The sequence below is a fragment of the Oncorhynchus mykiss genome, unplaced genomic scaffold (genome assembly GCF_013265735.2).
Source record: "Oncorhynchus mykiss isolate Arlee unplaced genomic scaffold, USDA_OmykA_1.1 un_scaffold_249, whole genome shotgun sequence".
In the NCBI taxonomy this organism is placed as follows: Eukaryota; Metazoa; Chordata; class Actinopteri; order Salmoniformes; family Salmonidae; genus Oncorhynchus; species Oncorhynchus mykiss.
This window is the reverse complement of record NW_023493708.1, coordinates 68,637-91,247: the sequence shown is the minus strand read 5'-3', so window position 1 is coordinate 91,247 and position 22,611 is coordinate 68,637. Positions and strand designations below refer to the sequence as shown.

Sequence of the window (22,611 nt, the reverse complement as noted above, 5' to 3'; positions counted from 1 at the left end):
GAGAACTACAGTACAGAGAAAATGTATCCTATATACCAGATTCACTGGAACTACAGTATACATTCCTATAAGTTGGAAAGTAAACACAATGTCTTCCAATCCATTCACTGAATACTATTTAGTCTGACAAGAAGATACCTTTATGGCTGTTGTTTTTTCTTTCTCACAAATAAAGAACATAGCCAAAAAACCTTGAAATACCGCCATGTTTTGTTTTTGAATCAGGCGGCAAAGTAGCACCCCTACCCCGCGACTCAGGGTCTTCTACAGTAGAGTGGAGGCATAACCATTTTATCTCATCGCAAGGGAGCTGCTCATTCTCTGGGCGTGTTCTCAATCTTCTCCCTGCACATTGAAGCCTCAGCCTGCTGTGTCTGAGCCAGTGAGCCTCTCTGGAAGCCGCTGCTTCACTAGAGCAAATAAGACTCAACTGCCTATCAGTCTTCAGTCAGGCACAGTTCTACTAAGAGGCCCTATACTTGATTACTGTACTTAGCCTAGTTTCTGGCTTTGGAATTTTGTGTCAAATATAATTTTTCTCAAACAATAATTTTACATCAACTTAGTAGACAGCCAAGTACTTTGTTAGCCATTGAAAAAACTAAGTAAGCCATAGCCTAAACAGTTCATTCTGGGAGACTAGCAATTTCCAATGAAAGGCCACAAAGAGTACTGCCCTACAAATAATCTATGGACTACCAGATATGTGACACCTCCTCTATTTTCATCTTCAGCTTTGGAGGAGAGTTTGACAATGACACTTATGCAGAACAATTTGCAAAGCAATAGTAGGTTACCAAAATAATAACTCAATGTGCAACAAATGAGGACACACACACATACACAAAACTACCTTCAAAAATGTGTGTTGAGGAAAATCAGTTTGCCGGGATCCTGCTGTCAGAATCAAATCAACTAACACACTAACACTTCCGTGGATATTATACTCAGCCGGTTCACAATATTGTACCCCCTTCTGTCTCTTTAAGGGGCAATCTGCCCTTGCTACATCCATTTTTGGATGTATGAATTAATGATATGTACCCATTGATTCTTGAAGAATATAATTTATAAATGCCTCATGAGCTTAGTTCAACTATCCTACCTCATCAGAACCCAAAATATAAGCTTTTTTTTACTCCAATGTTTGTAAACAAATTAGCCTCAAAACATGGTTAAAATTATAATTTTGATTTCATGGCTGGTCAGTCCTTGCATCCATACCTCTGTCTATGAATTGAGAGTGGTTACATGACTCCCTCAGCCGTTTACTAAAACAGGGGCAGCGAAAAAACACTCTGTTTCCACTGCTGATTGCCCCTTTAAAGGCTTGCACATATTTCTAAGCAATCGATTAGATAAGCAGATACAGTCAGAGAGGAGAGAAGGCACCCACACACACCCATAATGCATGATAACCTCATGAGTTTGAGGAGGCTGTACAAAGACATTGCAGTGCCCTCTCCTGGTAAATACTTTCTATTACCGATTACCATGTTCAAAACATGGTTGAAATGTACAGCATAGTACAGTAGGTCCTGTAATGGTATTTATTTTAGAACATTGATTTTAAGATAGTTACATTCATATCCAAGATACAAAACTGCTGTTTTCATGTTTTACATATTGTGATTTAAAAGCTGTGATTGCGATTTTACAAATGTTACCACCATATTAATTAAAATCCATCCCAAAATAGAAACACATAGCTATCTCAAGCATAGTAATTGTATAGGTGCCGTTAGTCTTGAATGGGACACACGTTGGTGACCTGACTAGATCCTACGAAAGGCTTTTGTAGAGATGCACCTATAGATGCAAGAGACTCTTTCATTGAAAAACATTTAAATAAATAAATTGGCTTGTTGATGAATATCAATTTCCACTAAGGTAATTTGTTGCTGGTTCATAATTGCCATAGGTTTAAGTGTTTCTTGTCCTGACAGAGAGAAGGTGCTCTTTGGTGGTAGCGGGAGGCACACTGGTGGTTTCTTCTGCTTCGGGGATCTTGCGTCTCTATGCAGGAAGCGTAAGGGAGAAGTACCCCATCACGGTGTGCATATACAATGCTCCCTTCACTGTAAACCAAATAAACGCACTCTACTTACCGGTTCTAATAAAAGGGAAAATTTTATGAGATTATCAGGCATCGTCATACTGCTTGAGATGCTGATTATTATAAAATGAAATAAGTGTACACACATTAAATAGGGTGTAATGTTTATTGAGCATATGTACATTAGGACAACAATGTAATGTGTTTAGGTTACGTTGAAATGTACTGATAAACAAAGAATGCTATGAAATTAATTTGCCGCTGCCTTGTCAACAGGTATCTTATTAATTTCAAAATAAGGCCTTTTAAATACAATAATTAGGTGGTTGCTTGGGTTTGACCTGTTACACACGTACCAGTGTGTATTATACACGTGTGAAATGGAAATGTACTTTTTGCATATCCCAAATCCCCCGGAGACACCCTCGAAGTGTGGGGTCAAGGCTGGGAGGAGGGGAGCTCAAACATCTCTGCTGTAGATGTTTGAATTAAGTAAATAATAGTCCAGATTTCATTTGTTTTTTCTTTAGCAATTTTGCAATGATTTCTGATTATGTAATCAATTGATTTATTAAATAAGTTTCAAATAATCTCCGAATTACAGAATGTTACAAACTGGTTATTTTCATAAAAATAATCAAATAAAAAGACTGACAAAAAACAGTTGTTTGAAATTAGAATTGTACATAATACATCACTTTTCCCCCCAGAAATAAATCGCACATCAGTTGTTTCATGGCAGCGTCATGTTCTGTGACTGCAATGCCTGTTTAACCGCAGTGAGCGTTTCTGACCAGAGATGGCGCTATTGAGAATATATTTTGTTTTAGTCCCGTTTCCCTCCATGGTTTCTCCTCTCCGCGGGTAACTTGGCGTTTGGCTCAGTTCATTATACAGTCCCATATTCTTCCTCCATTAGGGCATCTCTCTGCCTTTGGACTGTATATAAATTACACCGACACCCAAGAGAAAAGTTCAACTTTCGTAGGGCGAGATGGACATGAAGAAGAGGATCCACTTGGAACTAAGAAACAGGACCCCATCTGATGTAAGTCGTGCCTTTTAAACCAAACCTTTAGTTTTCTGGCTAGCTTGCTACTTTTTTTTTGCTTTCCAAGTGACCTGTGTAGCTAATGGTGACCACATGGGCTTAATGTTTCTCATTTATTAATAGAGCGGAAAATACTTAACTGTAACAGGCTACATTACACTGTCCCCGTTGGGGCGTGAGGGGGGACAAGACAATATTCAATCGTTACTTTCGAAAGCCGATTATTGTTGCTTTCTGGCATTATTGCAGTGTTAACAGTTTCACAGTCACTGGGTAGATGTTGCACACACACGGTTCGAATGCACCAACGTCTCAATTATTTGTTAACTTCTACATCTGTGTTGTAGGAGACGTGTTTTTCCACGATGCGTTAGACATTGACGGAATGGTTTATTTTATATAGACCTTGGTAGCCATGTTTGTTGCTAGCATAAATTCTAAAATGGGGCGCCCTTTATTACAATGCACTTATATCCACAACAATAATCCAAAATCAAGTTTATCCCATACCCCTACTTTTGTGATTATTATTCATGAGATCACGGGTGGCTTCTTTTCAACATTTTCCACAAATTGGGTAGGGACACATTAGATAGCTAGTTTGCTAGCTAGCAAGCAAACAACATTAGTCATTAACGTGTTCTCACGAGCCATCCACATCTTGTAAGTTACAACTTACTATTACACCCCCCTTTCGATAGCTAGCAATAAACGTTTTATATTACTTTACTTGCTAAGAATCAACTGAAGTTGAGGAAATTAGCCAGCTACAATGTCGCCGATGATCTAACGTTACATGCCTACCCTCACGTTCCGTCAAATGTTATTGTTCGATTTGAGATTCATAAAATAAATAATTTCCCGCAAATGAAAGCTGATTTGTTAATGTTGCTAATTCGTAGCAGTCATCGAATGTTTGGTTCCCGCCATATTATTCACCACAACTACCACGAAAGCAAATTAAATACTTATTGAAACTGGCTAACCTCCACGTTCAGATTCGGTATTTTGTATGTTAATCATTTAAAATATCTAATGCTTCGGCTACCGACAATCTCCGAATAACGTGTTGGTCGTCGGCTAGTGCAATAGCCTGCTTGAATGACACGAGACAGAGGAAACTGCGTTCGGTGCGTGTGTTGCTAAAACTCCACGTTGACGCTCTCTGGTTTTCATGCAAACATTGATAAAAGTATTCTACATTGAAAGTTAATTTTAAGGGATGATTTTACGTAATTACTGCATGTAAACAGTCATCCATCTCCGGAGAGTTTAGAGAACTCTGCATACTGTATCTCAGGAATCGCCATGTTGTCATTCTGCCGTCTTTGAAGCTCTGGAGAAAGGAGGCTCCATCTTTGTTTGACTAATTTCCGTTCTGAATATTTCCTTCGACGTTGTTTACGAAACGGTGATCTAATGTAACAAACTGTTAAATCGGTCGTTCGTTCGACGACTAGGCGATCCATTTCCCCAATAAATTCGACTTGAAAATAAAAAAGTGTATCTTTACAGGGTATATTTGCAATCCTTTCCAATTGCTGTAGGGTAGGTAATGGCGGGCAGTCAGGCTTCTCTTGCAGGTCCTCAACTGCACGGCAGCGCTTAAAAGGGCAATGGCTAGCCTGTAGCGAGCTTGCTAACAAAAAGCATTGCATGTGTCATTAGTGACTGAACAGCGGGCAAGTGAAGGTAGAACTGTATTGTGCGGTTCTTCCTCGTGGCAGCTGGTTTAAAGAAACAACCGCGGTGCCTCGACATAAAACATCATGCAACCGAATACCTTTATTGATGGCTCCACTCGACAGCCTTATCAATGTTTCACTTTGCATCAATGTTTCACTTTGCCACTGTGCGAATCATGATATTTGACGTTCAGCGTTAACTTTCTTCAACCCTTTTATCGAGTTTTTGGTTGCGTAACGACTGTCCCTCACGTGAACTTTTTAAACGATGAGATTGTGTTGTGAGGAATTGACATGTTGCAAGTATTCATACATAAATCAGGAAAACGTCAGAATAACAACCACTTCTGTCGTTGAGGTCCATATTTTGTATATTGACCTTTTTCAACCATGAAGTTTAGATTCGATCGTAGTTTGGTTGTTGTATTGATGTCACAAGTTGTTGTTGCCAACATGTGACCATTATTAACATATTTTCCCACACCATTTTGCGTATATGCGTAAAATAAAGCTTTTATAATATGTGTGCATTCTCAATTTTAGAGTTTGTAGTGCATCTGTAAACAATGCATACATATGCTTTTCTTTGGATTACAATTTTACACATTTTTATAGGTACGAGAACTTGTCCTGGATAACTGCAGATCAAATGAAGGGAAAATCGAAGGTCTCACAGCAGAATTCGTCAATCTGGAATTCCTCAGTTTGATAAACGTTGGCCTAATCTCAGTCTCCAACCTTCCCAAACTTGGGAAACTCAAAAAGGTAATGTTTTTTTTTTACACAAGTTACTTACAGTATAAACATTTTTTGTTGACTCCTTAAAAATACCATGTAAGTTCTGCCTGGGTGGTATAGATAGAGCCATTGTATGCATTCCTAATGGAAACCCATTCCCCATATAGTGCACTATTGAGGGCCCTTGTCAAAAGTAGTGCACTGTTGTGTAAGGAATAGGGTTCCTTCCATTTAGGGCATAGTCGTTGTTTTCTGAAAGACTGTTACTTACTTGGGAGTTTTTTTGTTGTTGTTGACAGAAGTGACTGATATCTTCACATTATGTTGCAGTTGGAACTCAGTGACAACAGAATCTCTGGTGGCCTTGACGTGCTAGCAGAGAAACTCCCCAACCTCACACATCTAAATCTAAGCGGAAACAAACTGAAAGACATCAGCACGTTGGAACCTTTGGTAGGTACACCAAACTCCAAGTAGAGCACAATACAGTGCGACACTGTCTCAGGCTGTGCCTCAAATGACACTATTCCTCGTATAGTTGGCAGGCAACTGTTTTAGACTCATTTCTGATTTGTTTCCCTATGATGTGGCTCTAGTCAAAATTTGTTTGCTAGCCTATATGGGCAAAGGTGTGCTCTAAAATTGAATTAGAGATTTATTCAGCCAGTGTTTTTTTTTTCACCCCCTAATTAACCTACATCCATTTTGGTCCCACAGAAAAAGCTGGATGGCCTGAAGTCTCTAGACTTGTTCAACTGTGAGGTGACCAACCTGAACGACTACAGGGAGAGTGTGTTCAAGCTGCTCCCTCAGCTCACCTACCTGGACGGGTACGACGTGGAGGACCGAGAGGCATCCGACTCGGACGGAGAGGTCGACGGTGTGGACGATGATGATGATGAGGGTGGGCATCCATTTTTTTGTGTGTGTGTGTTTTGAGGGACAAATATGAGGACGTGTAGATGTGAGTTGAATGGGGGTCTTCTGTAGCTGAGTTGGTAGATCATGACGCTTGCAACCTCAGGATAGTAGGTTCGATTCCCGGGATCACCCACACATGTATGCTCCCGTGACTAAGTCGCTTTGAATAAAAGCATCTGCTAAATGGCATATATTACTATATATTACAATCCATAATAGTATATCGTGGGTGTTTTGTCGTGCAAGGGAATTTTATTGTGTATTTGTACTGTTTGTCGGCATGTGTCTGTGTGACAATGGATGTGATTAGATTTTTATTAGGATCTCTTTTAGTCCTCAGTTGGCCTAATCTACCAAGAGTCCTTAAATATTAAATACAATTTATAATATTATCACATTTTCACATATCCGACATAATACACTGACATTGACCAGGTAAATACTCTAAGTCTGAAAAGAGAGAGTGATTCCTTCATCTACCATAGTCCTGCACAACCTTCCAATTTATTATATCTAAATGGATCTAATGTTTTGTTTGAATTTCTATATTGAAAGGTTTTTGGTTTGCTCAGATAAATTATTCAATTGCTCTGAATCGAAAACTGATGCATTTATTTTGTTTTTTAGAAGATGAGGAGGGAGAGGAGGAAGACTTTGATGAGGAGGATGATGACGACGAAGAGGGAGTAGAAGGAGAGGAGGAAGATGAGGTCAGCGGCGATGAGGAGGTAAACTCCTTTTTGGTTTGTTTGACTCAATAGTTTAAAAGATCAACAGGGGGCATATTGTTGATTCTGACCTGCTCTGTCCCTTCTCTCCAGGAGGAAGACCTTGGCATTGAAGGTGAAGTTGAAGATGAGGATGATGAGGACGACGATGAAGAGGGTATGTCATTGTCATACTTTTTGTCACGAGCTCATGTCCGAAACTCATGTTAAAAAGTTGAACTTTCGGATACTTTACTAAGTACAGTGTAATAACTCTTTCTCATTTCCCCTAGAAGTTGAGGCTGTCAAAGGCGAGAAGAGAAAGCGAGAACCCGATGATGAAGATGACGATGATGATGACGACGAGGACGACGATTAAGAGCAAAAAACAAGAGCCTGTCAAGTTACCAACCCCTTCCCTCTCCACCCTTACACCCTGCCTACGCCACGCCTCTCCTCTCCCCCAGCTTTGAGTCCCCGTGTGGGGAAAGACTGTACCGGATGGGTGGTCCGAGTGGAGCTGCCTCCGCCCCATGGAACCGAGAGCCATTCCCAAGGTTCTCAAGCAGCGCAGCACTCCGCATTCCACAATTTCACTGTCAACTCCCCCTTTATGTATACCTGTGTGAGGACTTTGGGACTGGTATCTAGTTTTGGGTCTGTGCTTTTAATATTTTGTTGGATGAACTCTGAATTTATATTTTATGTTGTTGAATTTATTATTTCTTCCCCCTCTTCTTTTGTCTTTGTTTTATTTTCCGTTCCTTATCCCCCCAATAAAATGATTGCTATAGCAGCTGTGTGATAAGCGAGCTATGATTTTTTTGTGGCCGCCTGTTGCACAAATCAAGGTTGTAGCTACATTTTTACTTCCTGTATGACCAAACTGCTTTGTAAATAAAATGTTACAATTTTATGCTTTGCTCTCTTCCTGCCATACTTTTCTCTTGTCACATCTAGAGTTGAATGAATCTGAGTTAAGTGCACCCCCTGCTGATTGCAATAGGTTGCCTCAGTGAGAAAATTCTGTTACACTCATTTTTATATTACATAGAATATTAATTTCCTTAAGGCCCCAGAATGGATACTTCAAAGTCACTCTACAAGATGACATGTTGCACCTCATCATTTTATTATTTTGAATGGGAGGGAAGGAAAAAAATAGGAAGATGTGAAATCCACTTTAACCCCAGAGCTGCCATGTGTTCGCACTTCTCTTTGTATGTTTGACTTTGAGAGTTGCAAAAGAGGTTATTGGTTCAATTCTAATTTGTTTTGCTTTGAGTGCTCCTAGAGATTTGAGGATTCTAGTGCCCAAATGCCTGTTTTAGCATGTGCAGCACCACTGAGGACTTTCATCATTTTGAAGTAGTCAACTGGGTGGGACTTCCTATGGCTTAAGGAAAGATCACATAATTCCATCCAGGTCACCAGGAGGAATCAGCCAATGAATTAGACTTGTGAGGAAACATTCCATAACTGCAGATGGTAGTAAATTGCCAACCTTAATATGGCTGTGCAGTTGAGTATGTGCCTTCAATCCATGAGGTTATGTGTTCAAACCCCCATTTCCTGTTTTCTAGTGTATATTTAAAGATGTCAAATTTAAGAAAATAAGTATAATGAATGTAAAGGAGTCAGTGGCTCTGGCATAGGGATCTCCCCCCAGGGATCCCCCCCCCCCCCCCCCCCCCCCCCTAAACAAGGGATTATAAAGTTGAACCCAGCCCTGGCTCTGGAGCAGGGTTGCCTTAACACTGAGGACTGCCACAGAGCGCATCAAGGCCACTGGGAGTGGCTGCCTAACATAAGATGGCCAGAAAGTGGTGATGTTGGCCGGAAGGTTGCCATAAACGATCGAGTTCCCCCCCTGTGGTGCCTGAACACTAACCAGCAGTGGATATGGGGATAAGTCCCCGGGAAAAAGTTGACACTTACAGCGCTTTTTACATATTAAAACTTTTTAAGAACAGTGTCTACTTTTTTCAGGGATTTCCACCGTAACCTCTGCTGTACTCAGGAGAGGAGACCCCAGGTATTCATAACCATTTTTTAGCGTGAATGCCACCACATTGCCCTGCTTGTAAACTCAGCAAAAAAAGAAACGTCCCATTTTCATGACCCTGTCTTTCAAAGATAATTTGTAAAAATCCAAATAACTTCACAGATCTTCATTGTAAAGGTTTTAAACACTGTTTCCCATGCTTGTTCAATGAACCATAGACAATTAATGAACATGCACCTGTGGAACGGACAGTTATGAAAAGGACACTAAAGAGAACTTTCTACTGACTCTGAAAAACACCAAAAGAAAGATGCCCAGGGTCCCTGCTCATCTGCGTGAACGTGCCTTAAGCATGCTGCAAGGCATGAGGTCTGCAGATGTGGCCAGTGCAATAAATTGCAATGTCCGTACTGTGAGATGCCTAAAACAGCGCTACAGGATGGACAGCTGATCGTCCTCACAGTGGCAGGCCACATGTAACAACACCTGCACAGGATCGGTACATCCGAACATCACACCTGCGGGACATGTACAGGATGACAACAACAACTGCCCGAGTTACACCAGGAACGCACAATCCCTCCATCGGTGCTCAGACTGTCCGCAGTAGGCTGAGAGAGGCTGGACTGAGGACTTGTAGGCCTTGTTGTAAGGCAGGTCCTCACCAGACATCACTGGCAACAACGTTGCCTATAGACACAAACCCACCTTCGTTGGACCAGACAGGACTGGCAAAAAGTGCCCTTCACTGAAGCGGTTTTGTCTCACCAGGGGTGATGGTCGGATTCTCGTTTATCGTCGAAGGAATGAGCGTTACACCGAGGCCTGTACTCTGGAGCGGGGTCAATTTGGAGGTGGAGGGTCTGTCATGGTCTGGGGCGGTGTGTCACAGCATCATCGGACTGAGCTTGTTGTTATTGCAGGCAATCTTCTCAACGCTGTGTGTTACAGGGAAGACATCCTCCTCCCTCATGTGGTACCCTTCCTGCAGGCATGACCCTCCAGCATGACAATGCCACCAGCCATACTGCTCGTTCTGTGTGTGATTTCCTGCGAGACAGGAATGTCAGTGTTCTGCCATGGCCAGCGAAGAGCCCGGATCTCAATCCCATTAAGCCCGTCTGGGACCTGTTGGATCGGAGGGTGAGGGCTAGGGCCATTCCCTCAGTTGTTGAATCTTGTTGTGTTCATACAAATATTTACACGTTAAGTTTCTTTTTTTGCTGAATTTATATGAACCTACAACCTTGTGCTCCATTCACTTGATATGAAGAAATGCTGAAATAGGGAAAAGAGGAGAGGGTTTGATAGAGGACTCATCTTTGTATCTGTGCCATTATAGTGTCTGTGACAGCATGGGCAGTGCCATTGAGGCTATCTCCATTTTAAAGTATTACATTTTCTTATTCTGCATTGGCTGATTGCTCCCAACTAATAGGAAACCCTACCCAGTTGGCTACTTTAAAATGGTGGATGCCCTCAATGTCCATGTTGAAACGGGTCATATCTGTAACCCAGAGGTAATCCCTGTTGCTGCCTTAGCCAATCAGAGGGATAGTAGGGGAAGTGAAGGGAACAAATGACAATAGCCGTGGGGCAGAGACATTTGTATAGTGAGTACCGTGTGTCAAAGTAGTTTAGGATGAGCTCAGATAGGGACACTAGATTCCAGGAAATACTAGGGTTTCCTCTGAGTCTCGTGAAGAAACATCATCTGGCTAATTAGAAAAGCGATCCCTCTGTTTCTCACCACTGCACTGAATACGGACCGCTCTCGCCGGCATCGGGACTCCCGCTCCAGAAGCCACACACACAAACACGAAGCACAGTTCTGCAACGTAGTAAAAGTTATTACATTACAGAGCTCTGATAGTTAAGGGGTACCCGTTTTTTAAAGGTTGCAACCGTTTTGACTGTTGTTGAATGTGTATGTTTTTACACGTATGGTGAATGACAGTGATATGGTTTTAATCTATTGGTTGACTTGGTGTCATACTGACTGGTTTATGTTTACTCGCAATTGAATATCTTATACGATTTATGAATATGTCTATTTGCTGAGAGAGGTGTTGCTTTTCCATACTTAATATAATTTCTGAAATGAGAAATGTTGCTGTGTGCATTTTATTTCCATGTGTCTGATAACGGGTCAGGTTCAACTAAGGTTATTTGAATAGGGAATTTGTAGTGGTATTTATTATGGATCCCCATTGGCTGCTGCCAAGGCAGCATGAGAACACACCTGGGGTTGAGAATGAGAACACACCTGGGGTTGAGAATGAGAACACACCTGGGGTTGAGAATGAGAACACACCTGGGGTTGAGAATGAGAACACACCTGGGGTTGAGAATGAGAACACACCTGGGGTTGAGAATGAGAACACACCTGGGGTTATTTCATTTTAGTTAGACCCCAGACCACTATCAACCAGACTTCTCCCTGGTTAGGAAAATGGGTGTAACATATCCAAATGTAACACTACCCAGGAAAGGGCTGAAAATATCCCGTACTAATATATATAGCCTTAGAAATAAGGTTAATGAAATCAATAACATCAGATAACATTCATATTAGCCATTTCTTAGATAATCAATCAATAATCATTAAAACAAAAATGATGAAAGAAAAGCATTGCAAGTTTGAATTTTGTAAAGTTAGTGTGGGAGAGGTGGAAATATTATTGTTATCGATCAATAATGACAAACCTTCTGGCATTGACAACTTAGACAGGAAGCTACTGAGGATGGTAGCTGACTCTATTGCCACTCCTATCTGTCATAGCCTAGAGGAAAGTCTTTGTCCTCAGGCCTGGAGGGAAGCCAAAGTCATTCCGCTACCCAAGAGTGGTAAAGCGGCCTTTACTGGTTCTAACAGCAGACCAATCAGCTAGCTGCAAGCTCTTAGCAAACTGTTGGAAAATATTGTGTTACACCAAATGCCAAATACAATGCTATTTCTCTGTAAACAAATTAACAACAGACTTTCAGCATGCTTATAGAGAAGGGCATTCAACATGTACTCATGATTGGTTGAAAGAAAGTGATCACAAGAAGATTGTGGGAGCTGTACTGTTAGATTTCAGTACAGCCTTTGATATTATTGACCATAACCTGTATTTTGAAAACGTACATTACCAGTCAAAAGTTTGGACACACCTACTCATTCAAGGGTTTTTCTTGATTTTTACTATTTTCTAACTTCTAGATTTGTATTTTATTTGTAATATTATTTATTTTTTTAAATCCTTTATTTAACTAGGCAAGTCAGTTAAGAACAAATTCTTATTTTCAATGACGGCCTAGGAATAGTGAGTCAACTGCCTGTTCAGGGGCAGAACGACAGATTTGTACCTTGTCAGCTCGGGGATTTGAACTTGCAACCTAATAATGAAGACATCAAAACTATGAAATAACACATATGGAATCATTTTGTAACCACCCCAAAATATTTTGATTTGTTTAACTTCTCTAGGGTAGGGGGCAGCATTCTGAATTTTGGATGAAAAGCATGCCCAAATTAAACGGCCTGCTACTCGGGCCCAGAAGATATGATATGCATATAACTGGTAGATTTGGCAGGGGAAAACCTGAGACAAATCCATTCAGGAAGTATTTTTGGGGTGGATTTTGTAGTTTTCTATTCAATGCAATTACAGTATCCATTGACTTAGGATTCAATTTGCAGTTCCTATGCCTTCCACTAGATGTTTCAGTATTCTTATATATTGTATTCTTATAAATGAGGGAGTAAGACCAGTCTGAATGAGTGGACCCTGACGTGTCACAGAGCTTTTTCATGCGCAATCCCGAGAGAGTGCATTTCTTGTTTACCTTTTATAATGACAACGTTATTGTCCGGTTTAAATATTATAGATCATTTAGGCTAAAAACAACCTGAGGATTGAATACAAACATCGTTTGACATGTTTCTATGAACTTTATGGATACAATTCGGATTTTTTTGTCTGCCTGTTTTGACGGCGTTTGAGCCTGTGGATTACTGAAGAAAACGTGCAAACAAAACTGAGGTTTTTGGATATAAAGAGACTTTATAGAACAAAAGGAACATTTGTTGAGTAAATGAATGTCTTCTGAGTGCAACCATATGAAGATCATCAAAGGTAAGGGATTCATTTTATCTCTATTTCTGAGTTTTGTAACACTTCTGCTTGGCTGGTTACTGTTTGTAATAATTTGTCAACTGGGCTATGTTCTCAAATAATCATAAGGTATGCTTTCGCCATGAAGCATTTAAAAAAATCTGACACCATGGTTGGATTCACAAGAAGTTAATCTTTAAACCTATGTAAAATATGTTTTATAATGAGTATTTCTGTATTTGAATTTGGCGCTCTGCAATCTCACTGGATGTTGGCCAGATGGGACGCTAGCGTCCCACCTACCCTAGAGAGGTTTTAACACCTTTTTGGTTACTATATGATTACATTTGTGTTATTTCATAGTTTTGATGTCTTCACTAATATTCCACAATGAAGAAAATAAAGAAAAACCCTGGAATGAGTAGGTGTGTCCAAACTTGGTACTGTATGTTTTATGGCTTTTCAACCTCTACCATATCGTGGATTCAGAGCTATCTAATATAACTCAGAGGGTTTTCTTTAATGGGAACATCTCTAATGTCAAACATGTAAAGTGTGGTATACTGCAGGACAGCTCTCTAGGCCCTCTACTCTTTCTATTTTTACCAATGACCTGCTACTGGCATTAAACAAGGCATATGTCTCCAGTATGCTGATGATTCAACCCTATGCACATCAGCAACCACAGCTAATGAAGTCATTGCAACCCTTTTCAAAGAGTTGCAGTTTGTTTTGGAATGGGTGGCCAGTAATAAACTAGTCCTGAACATATCTAAAACTAAGAGCATTATATTTGGTACAAATCATTCCCTACATTCTAGACCTCAGCTGAATCTGGGAATGAATGGTGTGGCTGTTGAACAAGTTGAGACTAAATTACTTGGATGTTACAGGCTCTAGTTTTAGAGCCTGTAAGGCTCTAGCAGGCTCTAGTTTAGTCTTATCTTGATTATTTTCCAGTCATATGGTCAAGTGCTGCAAAGAAATTCCTAGTTAAGCTGCAGCTGGCCCAGAACAGAGCAGCATGTCTTGCTCTTCATTGTAATCAGAGGGCTAATTTTAATATTATGCATGCCAGTCTCTCTTGGTTAAGAGTTAAGGAGATACTTACTGCTTCACTTCTTGTTTTTATAAGAAACATTAATGTGTTGAAAATCCCAACTTGTTTGCATAGTCAACTTACACACAGCACTGACACACACACTTACCCCACCAGGCATGCCACCAGGGGTCTTTTCACAGTCCCCAGGTCCAGAACAAATTCAAGGAAACGTACAGTATTATACACAGCCTTGAGTGCATGGAACTCCGTTCCATCTTGTATAGAGCAAGTGAACAGAAAACCTGGATTAAAAAAAACAAATAAAGCAACACCTCATGGCACAGCACCTCTCCCCCATGTGACCTACTCGTTGTGTGTATGTACTAACATGTATGTACACACACACACACTGCATGTTAATGTACGTAAATTGTCAAGTATTTTGTCTGTAATGTTTTTTTTGTTATGTGCCGGACCCCAGTAAGACTAGATGTCACCATTGGCGTTAGCTAATGGGGATCCTAATCAATCAAATCAAATAATGTGTCCCCTATTAATCTTTATGGTTTGTCCCCACAACTTCCTGAATGCAAGGCCCTCCCCTTCCTCATAAAAGATTATGGATATACAGGGTGCTTCCCGAGTGGCGCAGTGGTCTAAGGCACTGCATCGCTAGCTGTGCTACTAGAGATTCTGGGTTCGAGTCCAGGCTCTGTTCCAGCCGGCCGCGACTAGGAGACCCATGGGGCGGCACACAATTGGCCCAGCGTCGTCCTGGTTAGGGGAGGGTTTGGCCGGGAGGGATGTCCTTGTCCCATCGCGCCCCAGCGACTCCTGTGGTGGGCCAGGTGCAGAGCACGCTGACACGGGTCACCAGGTGTACAGTGTTTCGTCCGACACATTGGTGTGGCTGGCTTCCGTGTTAAGTGGGCATTGCATCAAGAAGCGTTTCGGAGGATGCACGGCTCTCGGCCTTCGCCTCTGACTGTAACTACCAATTGGGGAGAAAAAGGGGTAAAACATTTTTTTAAAGAGTATGGATAAGATAGTTGTCTGTCCGCCCTAACAATGGGAGTCTTCGTCCACAAAGCTGGGGTGTCTAGCTCCCGGTGGGGTGTCTAGCTCCCGCCTATCCTTTCTTTGGATTGGTAGATACATCTCATTATGTTGATGTCAACCATCTGTAGTCAATGGAGAAAGATGCTATGCTACTAGCCTCATGCCATGAATGTGCATAAAGATCTCAAGACAACACCGATATAAAGTAGCCGGGATGCCACGTGTCTTACATATCAGTACACTTGCAACCACCTAAGCATTCCGAAAACTTATTTTAAAACAAACATAGCAAATAAGCCAGTCATTGTTTTATTGACAAAATGTGACACTCTCATTGACCTCCATACAAAAACTCCTTGGTGTGCTAAACAACAACAAAAAATGCCACCTGCTGGAGGGAGTCAGATTTTCCGGTAGTTGGATCTCCCTCTTCCTCTTTGTCATAATGCACCTGAACCATAGAGATAGATGGAGGACTAGTGCACAAAAGCCCGTTTTAGCATGGGAAGTGCCATTGAGGACTTTCACAATTTTGAAGTAGTCAACTGGGCGGGACTTCAAATGTGTATCCAAAAGACTTGAAAAAAGACGTAAATTATCCAAAGTAATGTTTTCACCTATTTTTTTATTCTCTACACCTGATGTAGTTCTTGATATATATAAAAACAATATTAAACATAACAGGAACAAAATTAGAATCATTTCATAAATTGTTCACTGTATTTGTGAGTTGTGTGAACACTAATAATAATATTCGTTCTGAAAGACATCATAATACCTTTACAAAAGAAAACTCAAATTGCAGCTTGATTCTTAGGCACAGTAAGGCTCAGTCATGATTGCCCAGCAGAAACCCACCATTTTCAACTTATTTATACAGATGTCCTTGTTTCCAATGAGCAAGATAATGCTAGTGATTGTAGTGTATGTCCCTCAAACTACTGCTCTTTCCACTGCTAAAATATTGCTTCTGTAAAAATGTAAATGGGACACACACACAGTTTGGGGATTTAAAATGCCATCAAGTCCCTGGAATGGACTTTGTGATTTGGTCTTGACCGTATCTTTTCTGAAGAAAAATGGGATACAGCAGTCGGTGAAGTCTACAATGCTTAAAGAGGCCCAAGCACCAAAGTAGTAGTACAGGGATGTGATTGCCAGATATCTAGCCATTGTAGTTGGCAGTAAATGCAAAAGGTCTACAAAAGACCGAGAGACTTATTGCTAAAGTACACATGCCAAGCTAGCTAGACAAGATAGACTACATGCACTCCACAATGACCATCTGGATTACAATAACAGTCGCTTTCCGGATTGTTTCTGAGACTGTCTTCCCTAAGGTGCCATTAGCTAAGTAGTGACTCCATTCAGTCAAGTACCATTTAGAAATATTACCCTTCAAATGGCAATACTCTGACTGAGCTACAGTGGCCTACATACAATAGCATTTATGAGCTGACAAATAAGGCTAAAACCAAACACATTGCAGGTGCCCTGGCCCACTTAGTGCAATATTATCCAAGCATATGCAGTTACATGTTAATGTTTTATTAATAAATCTATACTAGCGGTGACAATGATTGGCTTGCCTTCATGCTGCTCTTTGACCACGGTTCTCTAGATGCCTGCTCACAAGTGTTGAATAGCTCACAATTATATTTTGGCGTATGTGTGCCGTGCTTGTGTAAAATGTTGCTATTTAAATACAGTCAAACGTTGGCCTCTTGCTTTTCTTTGGACAGGGGCAGTGGGTCTCTGATTGTCTAACTAACATATTATGATGCACAATTACAGAGCAGTTCTAATCCCATTTCTTGCCATAGTATTTCCATTTCAAAATATTATGAACCACCAAGTAAGTACTTGCAGAGGAGGCTGGCGGGAGGAGCTATAGGAGGATGGGCTCATTGTGATGGCTGGAATGGAATAAATGGAATGATATCAAACACAAATGTTTGACTTTTGTTACATTCATTCCATTCCAGCCATTAAAATGAGCATGTCCTCCTACAGATCCTCCAACCAGCCTCCTCTGTAGTGCATCACAAAAGCAATGGACATCATATCAAAATCAAAGGCTTAGTGTTATCCTGAATAAATGAGCCTGCTCCAAACACATATATTCCCTTTTACAGTTTCCTCTGTTGTTTTCAAGAGACAACCCAATCCCTTGGGTCAGCACTTACACATTAACAACACAGTTATCAAGTTCCCTGTTAAGTCATATATTACACAATGGCTTTTTGAGGTTCATTCAATCCCTTTTTTAAAACAATCATTCCTACTTTTACACAGTGGCTTTGGAACAATGAAAACGGATGGACCAGCACCAAACAGTAAAACCTTGTGTGCCCTACCAACCCACTCCCTACATGATGTGGTGTGTGTGTTATCTGATAGTGTTAGACATACTCAATGGTGTGTCTGAAGCATGGCTGTGGCCACTGGTGTGAAAACATGCCTCTGTAATTGGTCATCATTCCATACTACCTTTTTTTTGGTCAACAAATTAAAAAAACAGAATAAATAAATGCAATTTTAAAAACGACAAGTGAGATTCCCTGTGCTGCTTTCGGGAAAAAATAAATGGTGTATTTAAAAGCTGCTGGGCAACGATTGTTCTTTCAGTTGCTTGATCTTTCACCAGTTTACCAGTCATTAAAACAAAACGCAGCTTCATTAAAGTTGGACTCAGTGAAATGACGTTGCCACGAGCAGCACCGCAGATATTGTGACGAGTGAGATGCAAGACTTCGTTCTCACACAGTCACACACTGTATCGGCGGCGCATGTGCACGTGTTCGCATTCACGCTGTTCACACAACGGTAGCGGGACAAAATTAAGCGGAGAAGTTTCGCCTCGCGCTTCAACGCCCTTAGTTGTTGTGGAAATTGACCCACTATGTTTACTTTCTGCATCTACGTCATATCGCTGAGTCTACCTTTAAATGCAAAAGAGCCAAATTGACTCAATATATACAAAATTACGCACGTCTCTTTCCCCCTCTCTCTCTCTCTCTCACCCACACATATACTCTGTCATTCTAGATATCACCGCAGACATCTCCACCAGCATCCATCCATGTACAGTTGTTTAAATATGCAAAATCACAAGGCATAGGAAATCAATTCAGTGTATCTTACAATCATGTGTGACATCTGCTCCCATCCGGACAACATTCAAATATAACCAGCAGACAACCACAGCATCTTTTAAAGACAGGCACGTCCATCTTATTTTCATTCGTTTTCAAATAAAAAAGGGCATAAACATGTTTTTTTTGTACCACAAAAACAAAACTAAAATACATCAAACTTGCATAGCTCTGAAGTGTACAAAAGGAAAAGTGACTTTGGGGAGAGGAGCAGGGAGAGGGACAAGCGGCTTGCATGTATGTTGATGCAGTAGCATTAAAATATGATACATATTGAGGAGTGACTGAGAGTCTATGGGTGTATGTACATATATGGGGGGCATGAGAAGCCCTGGTGAGGCTTTGACCGATCCACATAGACAGATAGTGTTCTGCGATGAGACAGCGAGGCCCCTGGGAAGGGCCCTTGTCTTTCGGGTAAGGAAGGTGGGGGTCGAGGGGTGTTAATTACAGTGAGACCCCCAGGGTGAGAGAGCAGGGGAGGGGGTGGTCAGAGAGTAATCCAGGGAGAGGTGAGGGTGGCTTGGTACGACGGGGGGGGGGGGGGGGGGGGGGCAAGAGGAGCCTCTTCTCAGTGCGAGTCCTGGGAATTCCTCACGTTGTTGATCTCCAGCTCCAGCTGCTTGATGCGTACGTCCCTCTGGTTGAGCATCTCCCGCAGACGCCGGATCTCCTCCTGCTGCTTGTGGAACTTCAGACGCAGCTGCACACCCAACACACACACACACACGGAACACACATTGAGAAAGAATGTTGGTGAGTGCAAGACTAGGGCCAGCATATTTTCTGACCCTATATAGTCACCTACAAAACTCCTACCCTACCCATGATGGGATAGGATACAGTCAGTACAGCCTCCATAGACTAAACCTTCCCCAGCCCACGGTAGAATAGTATACAGCCAAGCTGGGTAACTCACATCGAAACCGCCCCATACCTCGTTCTCTGTTTTGGGAGGCGAGCAGAGCGTGGGGTCCTGTCCATTGCTGACAGACGTCTTACTCCTGCACTCCTTGTTGCCAAGCTGGTCCTGGATGTACGCCAGCTGCAGTTGGCCTGGTCGGCTCTGGGACCTCCGAGTGCCCAGGGAGTTGCCCAGCCCCTTACTGCCCAGGCCGGAGCTCAGCTCCGGGTAGGAGTCCGGTACTCGACTCCCAGGCTTCAGAGACTGGAGCAACGGGCCTAGTGGAGGTGGAAGGTGAGAGAGCAAACATGATGTTTATGTAATGATTACCTTCTTACTGTCTCACATATGGTTGGTTGATGATAACACAACACAATGCTATCATTGTCAAGATTTCTTTGAAGGTCAACACATATATATTCTTTTACATCAGAACATTTGAATTACGAACCCAATTTATAACCAAATCAAGGTTCAAAGACATGATAGAGGATGATGGAATATAAACTCTACACGGTCTTCTTTGCACAGGACATTGCAGGGTAGTATATATTGTATGAATGGTGCATAATTGGCAACTTCCTGGCCATTCACATGACAAATGAGAATATCACATCTCGTAGAGGAGCAAATAGGATGCAGCTGAGGCTTTTAGGCAGACATGGGTTCAAACACTATTTGAAATACTTCAACTGGGCTAAATTGAGTTTGCCAGGGGCAATGGAACCAATAGAATAGTATCAAAACTGCAAACCCCGCCCATCTGGTACTCCAGGCAGGCTAAAGCAAAATGCTCCACATTTTTGAAAGATTTTAAATAATATTTGAACCCAGGTCTGCATCTACTGTAGGTAAACAGATTTCATGGTCAGCTAAAGGGACATCTTGAGCCTCCTTTGACCTTTTCACTGTAGGGGGCAGCAAATGGAATCCATGTTATCTCAAACAGAGAACTAATATTCAGCATTAGGCCCTATTAGGACCTTGGATTGAGAGAAAGCATTGTGACCTTGCTGTAAATGAAAGCGCCTGCATGTCTGATGGCTGACCCCTTACACTGATAATCCATATTCTGATCATATTGAAATACACAATACACTTTTTGATACATAATGTATAAATATCCCTTGAATATACGTACGTATACTACTGATAATGTACAAATTCCTTTTGAATACAGTTCTTCGTTTCCTCAGTGTAGCCAGCTACTTGTGCTTTTCTATTGCAGTTTCCCCATTGCATAATTCATGTTATTAAACTATGGAGAAACAGAATACGATAACCCTGCCTATCCCCACGACCTCTGACCTTTGTCAATGCCGCTAAGCCACTCCTCGGCCGACATGGCGGCCGCGCTCGCCGCCGTCATGGGGTAGATGTCATCCTGGTACGACTCCGACTACAGGGGATGCAAATACACACAGTTGATGCCGAGTTTGTCATGTTTTCACTACATTGCAATAAAGCATTTGGATCAGTAGATTGTGACTACATTGTGTTCTAGTGCTCAGTAGATTGTGACTACATTGTGTTCTAGTGCTCAGTAGATTGTGACTACATTGTGTTCTAGTGCTCAGTAGATTGTGACTTCATTGTGTTCTAGTGCTCAGTAGATTGTGACTACATTGTGTTCTAGTCCTCAGTAGATTGTGACTACATTGTGTTGTAGTGCTCAGTAGATTGTGACTACATTGTGTTCTAGTGCTCAGTAGATTGTGACTTCATTGTGTTCTAGTGCTCAGTAGATTGTGACTACATTGTGTTCTAGTGCTCAGTAGATTGTGACTACATTGTGTTCTAGTGCTCAGTAGATTGTGACTACATTGTGTTCTAGTGCTCAGTAGATTGTGACTACATTGTGTTCTAGTGCTCAGTAGATTGTGACTACATTGTGTTCTAGTGCCCAGTAGATTGTGACTACATTGTGTTCTAGTGATCAGTAGATTGACTATTTGTGTTCTAGTGCTCAGTAGAGTGTGGCTACATTGTGTTCTAGTGCTCAGTAGATTGTGACTACATTGTGTTCTAGTCCTCAGTAGATTGTGACTACATTGTGTTCTAGTGCTCAGTAGATTGTGACTACATTGTGTTCTAGTGATCAGTAGATTGACTATTTGTGTTCTAGTGCTCAGTAGAGTGTGACTACATTGTGTTCTAGTGCTCAGTAGATTGTGACTACATTGTGCTCTAGTGCTCAGTAGATTGTGACTACATTGTGTTCTAGTGCTCAGTAGATTGTGACTACATTGTGTTCTAGTGCTCAGTAGATTGTGACTACATTGTGTTCTAGTGCTCAGTAGATTGTGACTACATTGTGTTCTAGTGCTCAGTAGATTGTGACTACATTGTGTTCTAGTGCTCGGTAGATTGTGACTACATTGTGTTCTAGTGCTCAGTAGATTGTGACTTCACTGTGTTCTAGTGCTCAGTAGATTGTGACTACATTGTGTTCTAGTGCTGAGTAGATTGACTATTTGTGTTCTAGTGCTCAGTAGATTGTGACTACATTGTGTTCTAGTGCTCAGTAGATTGTGACTTCATTGTGTTCTAGTGCTCAGTAGATTGTGACTTCATTGTGTTCTAGTGCTCGGTAGATTGTGACTACATTGTGTTCTAGTGCTCAGTAGATTGTGACTACATTGTGTTCTAGTGCTCAGTAGATTGTGACTACATTGTGTTCTAGTGCTCAGTAGATTGTGACTACATTGTGTTCTAGTGCTCAGTAGATTGTGACTACATTGTGTTCTAGTGCTCAGTAGATTGTGACTACATTGTGTTCTAGTGCTCAGTAGAATGTGACTACATTGTGTTCTAGTGCTCAGTAGATTGTGACTACATTGTGTTCTAGTGCTCAGTAGATTGACTATTTGTGCTCTAGTGCTCAGTAGATTTACTATTTGTGTTCTAGTGCTCAGTAGATTGACTATTTGTGTTCTACTGCTCAGTAGATTGACTATATTGTGTTCTAGTGCTCAGTAGATTGTGACAACATTGTGTTCTAGTGCTCAGTAGATTGTGACTACATTGTGTTCTAGTGCTCAGTAGATTGTGACTACATTGTGTTCTAGTGCTCAGTAGATTGTGACTACATTGTGTTCTAGTGCTCAGTAGATTGTGACTACATTGTGTTCTAGTGATCAGTAGATTGTGACTACATTGTGTTCTAGTGCTCAGTAGATTGTGACTAC

General features: G+C 41.4%; 2 protein-coding genes across 8 annotated transcripts in view; one reads left to right on the top strand and one right to left on the bottom strand.

The window, feature by feature from the left end:
* The first annotated feature begins 2,816 nt into the window (after positions 1-2,816).
* On the top strand, positions 2,817-8,074 carry LOC110497348 (acidic leucine-rich nuclear phosphoprotein 32 family member B). 4 transcript variants are annotated; one of them, XM_036973453.1, is made up of 7 exons: positions 2,817-3,104; positions 5,408-5,557; positions 5,861-5,983; positions 6,248-6,434; positions 7,079-7,179; positions 7,273-7,336; positions 7,455-8,074. In XM_036973453.1, the coding sequence occupies exons 1-7, from the start codon at positions 3,051-3,053 to the stop codon at positions 7,535-7,537; spliced, it is 762 nt and encodes a 253-aa protein (XP_036829348.1). In that variant the 5' UTR covers positions 2,817-3,050; the 3' UTR covers positions 7,538-8,074. The 4 variants fall into 4 exon arrangements, with proteins under 4 accessions (XP_036829348.1, XP_036829347.1, XP_021429086.2 ...); XM_036973452.1 differs by having other exon boundaries at positions 7,452-8,074; XM_021573411.2 differs by lacking the exon at positions 2,817-3,104 and adding an exon at positions 4,954-5,150.
* A 7,895-nt stretch (positions 8,075-15,969) lies between these two features.
* Positions 15,970-22,611, bottom strand: part of LOC110497355 (coronin-2A) — a 64,350-nt gene continuing 57,708 nt past the window's right edge. For 3 of the 4 annotated variants that reach the window (XM_036973427.1, XM_036973425.1, XM_036973429.1), the window contains exons 10-12: positions 20,732-20,822; positions 19,439-19,701; positions 15,970-19,222 (exon numbers count right to left, since the gene is read on the bottom strand). In XM_036973427.1, the coding sequence (XP_036829322.1) occupies positions 19,091-19,222; positions 19,439-19,701; positions 20,732-20,822 (486 nt within the window). In that variant the 3' untranslated portion in view covers positions 15,970-19,090. The remainder of the gene's footprint in view (positions 19,223-19,438; positions 19,702-20,731; positions 20,823-22,611) is intronic. The other variant, XM_036973428.1, reaches the window with a different exon arrangement.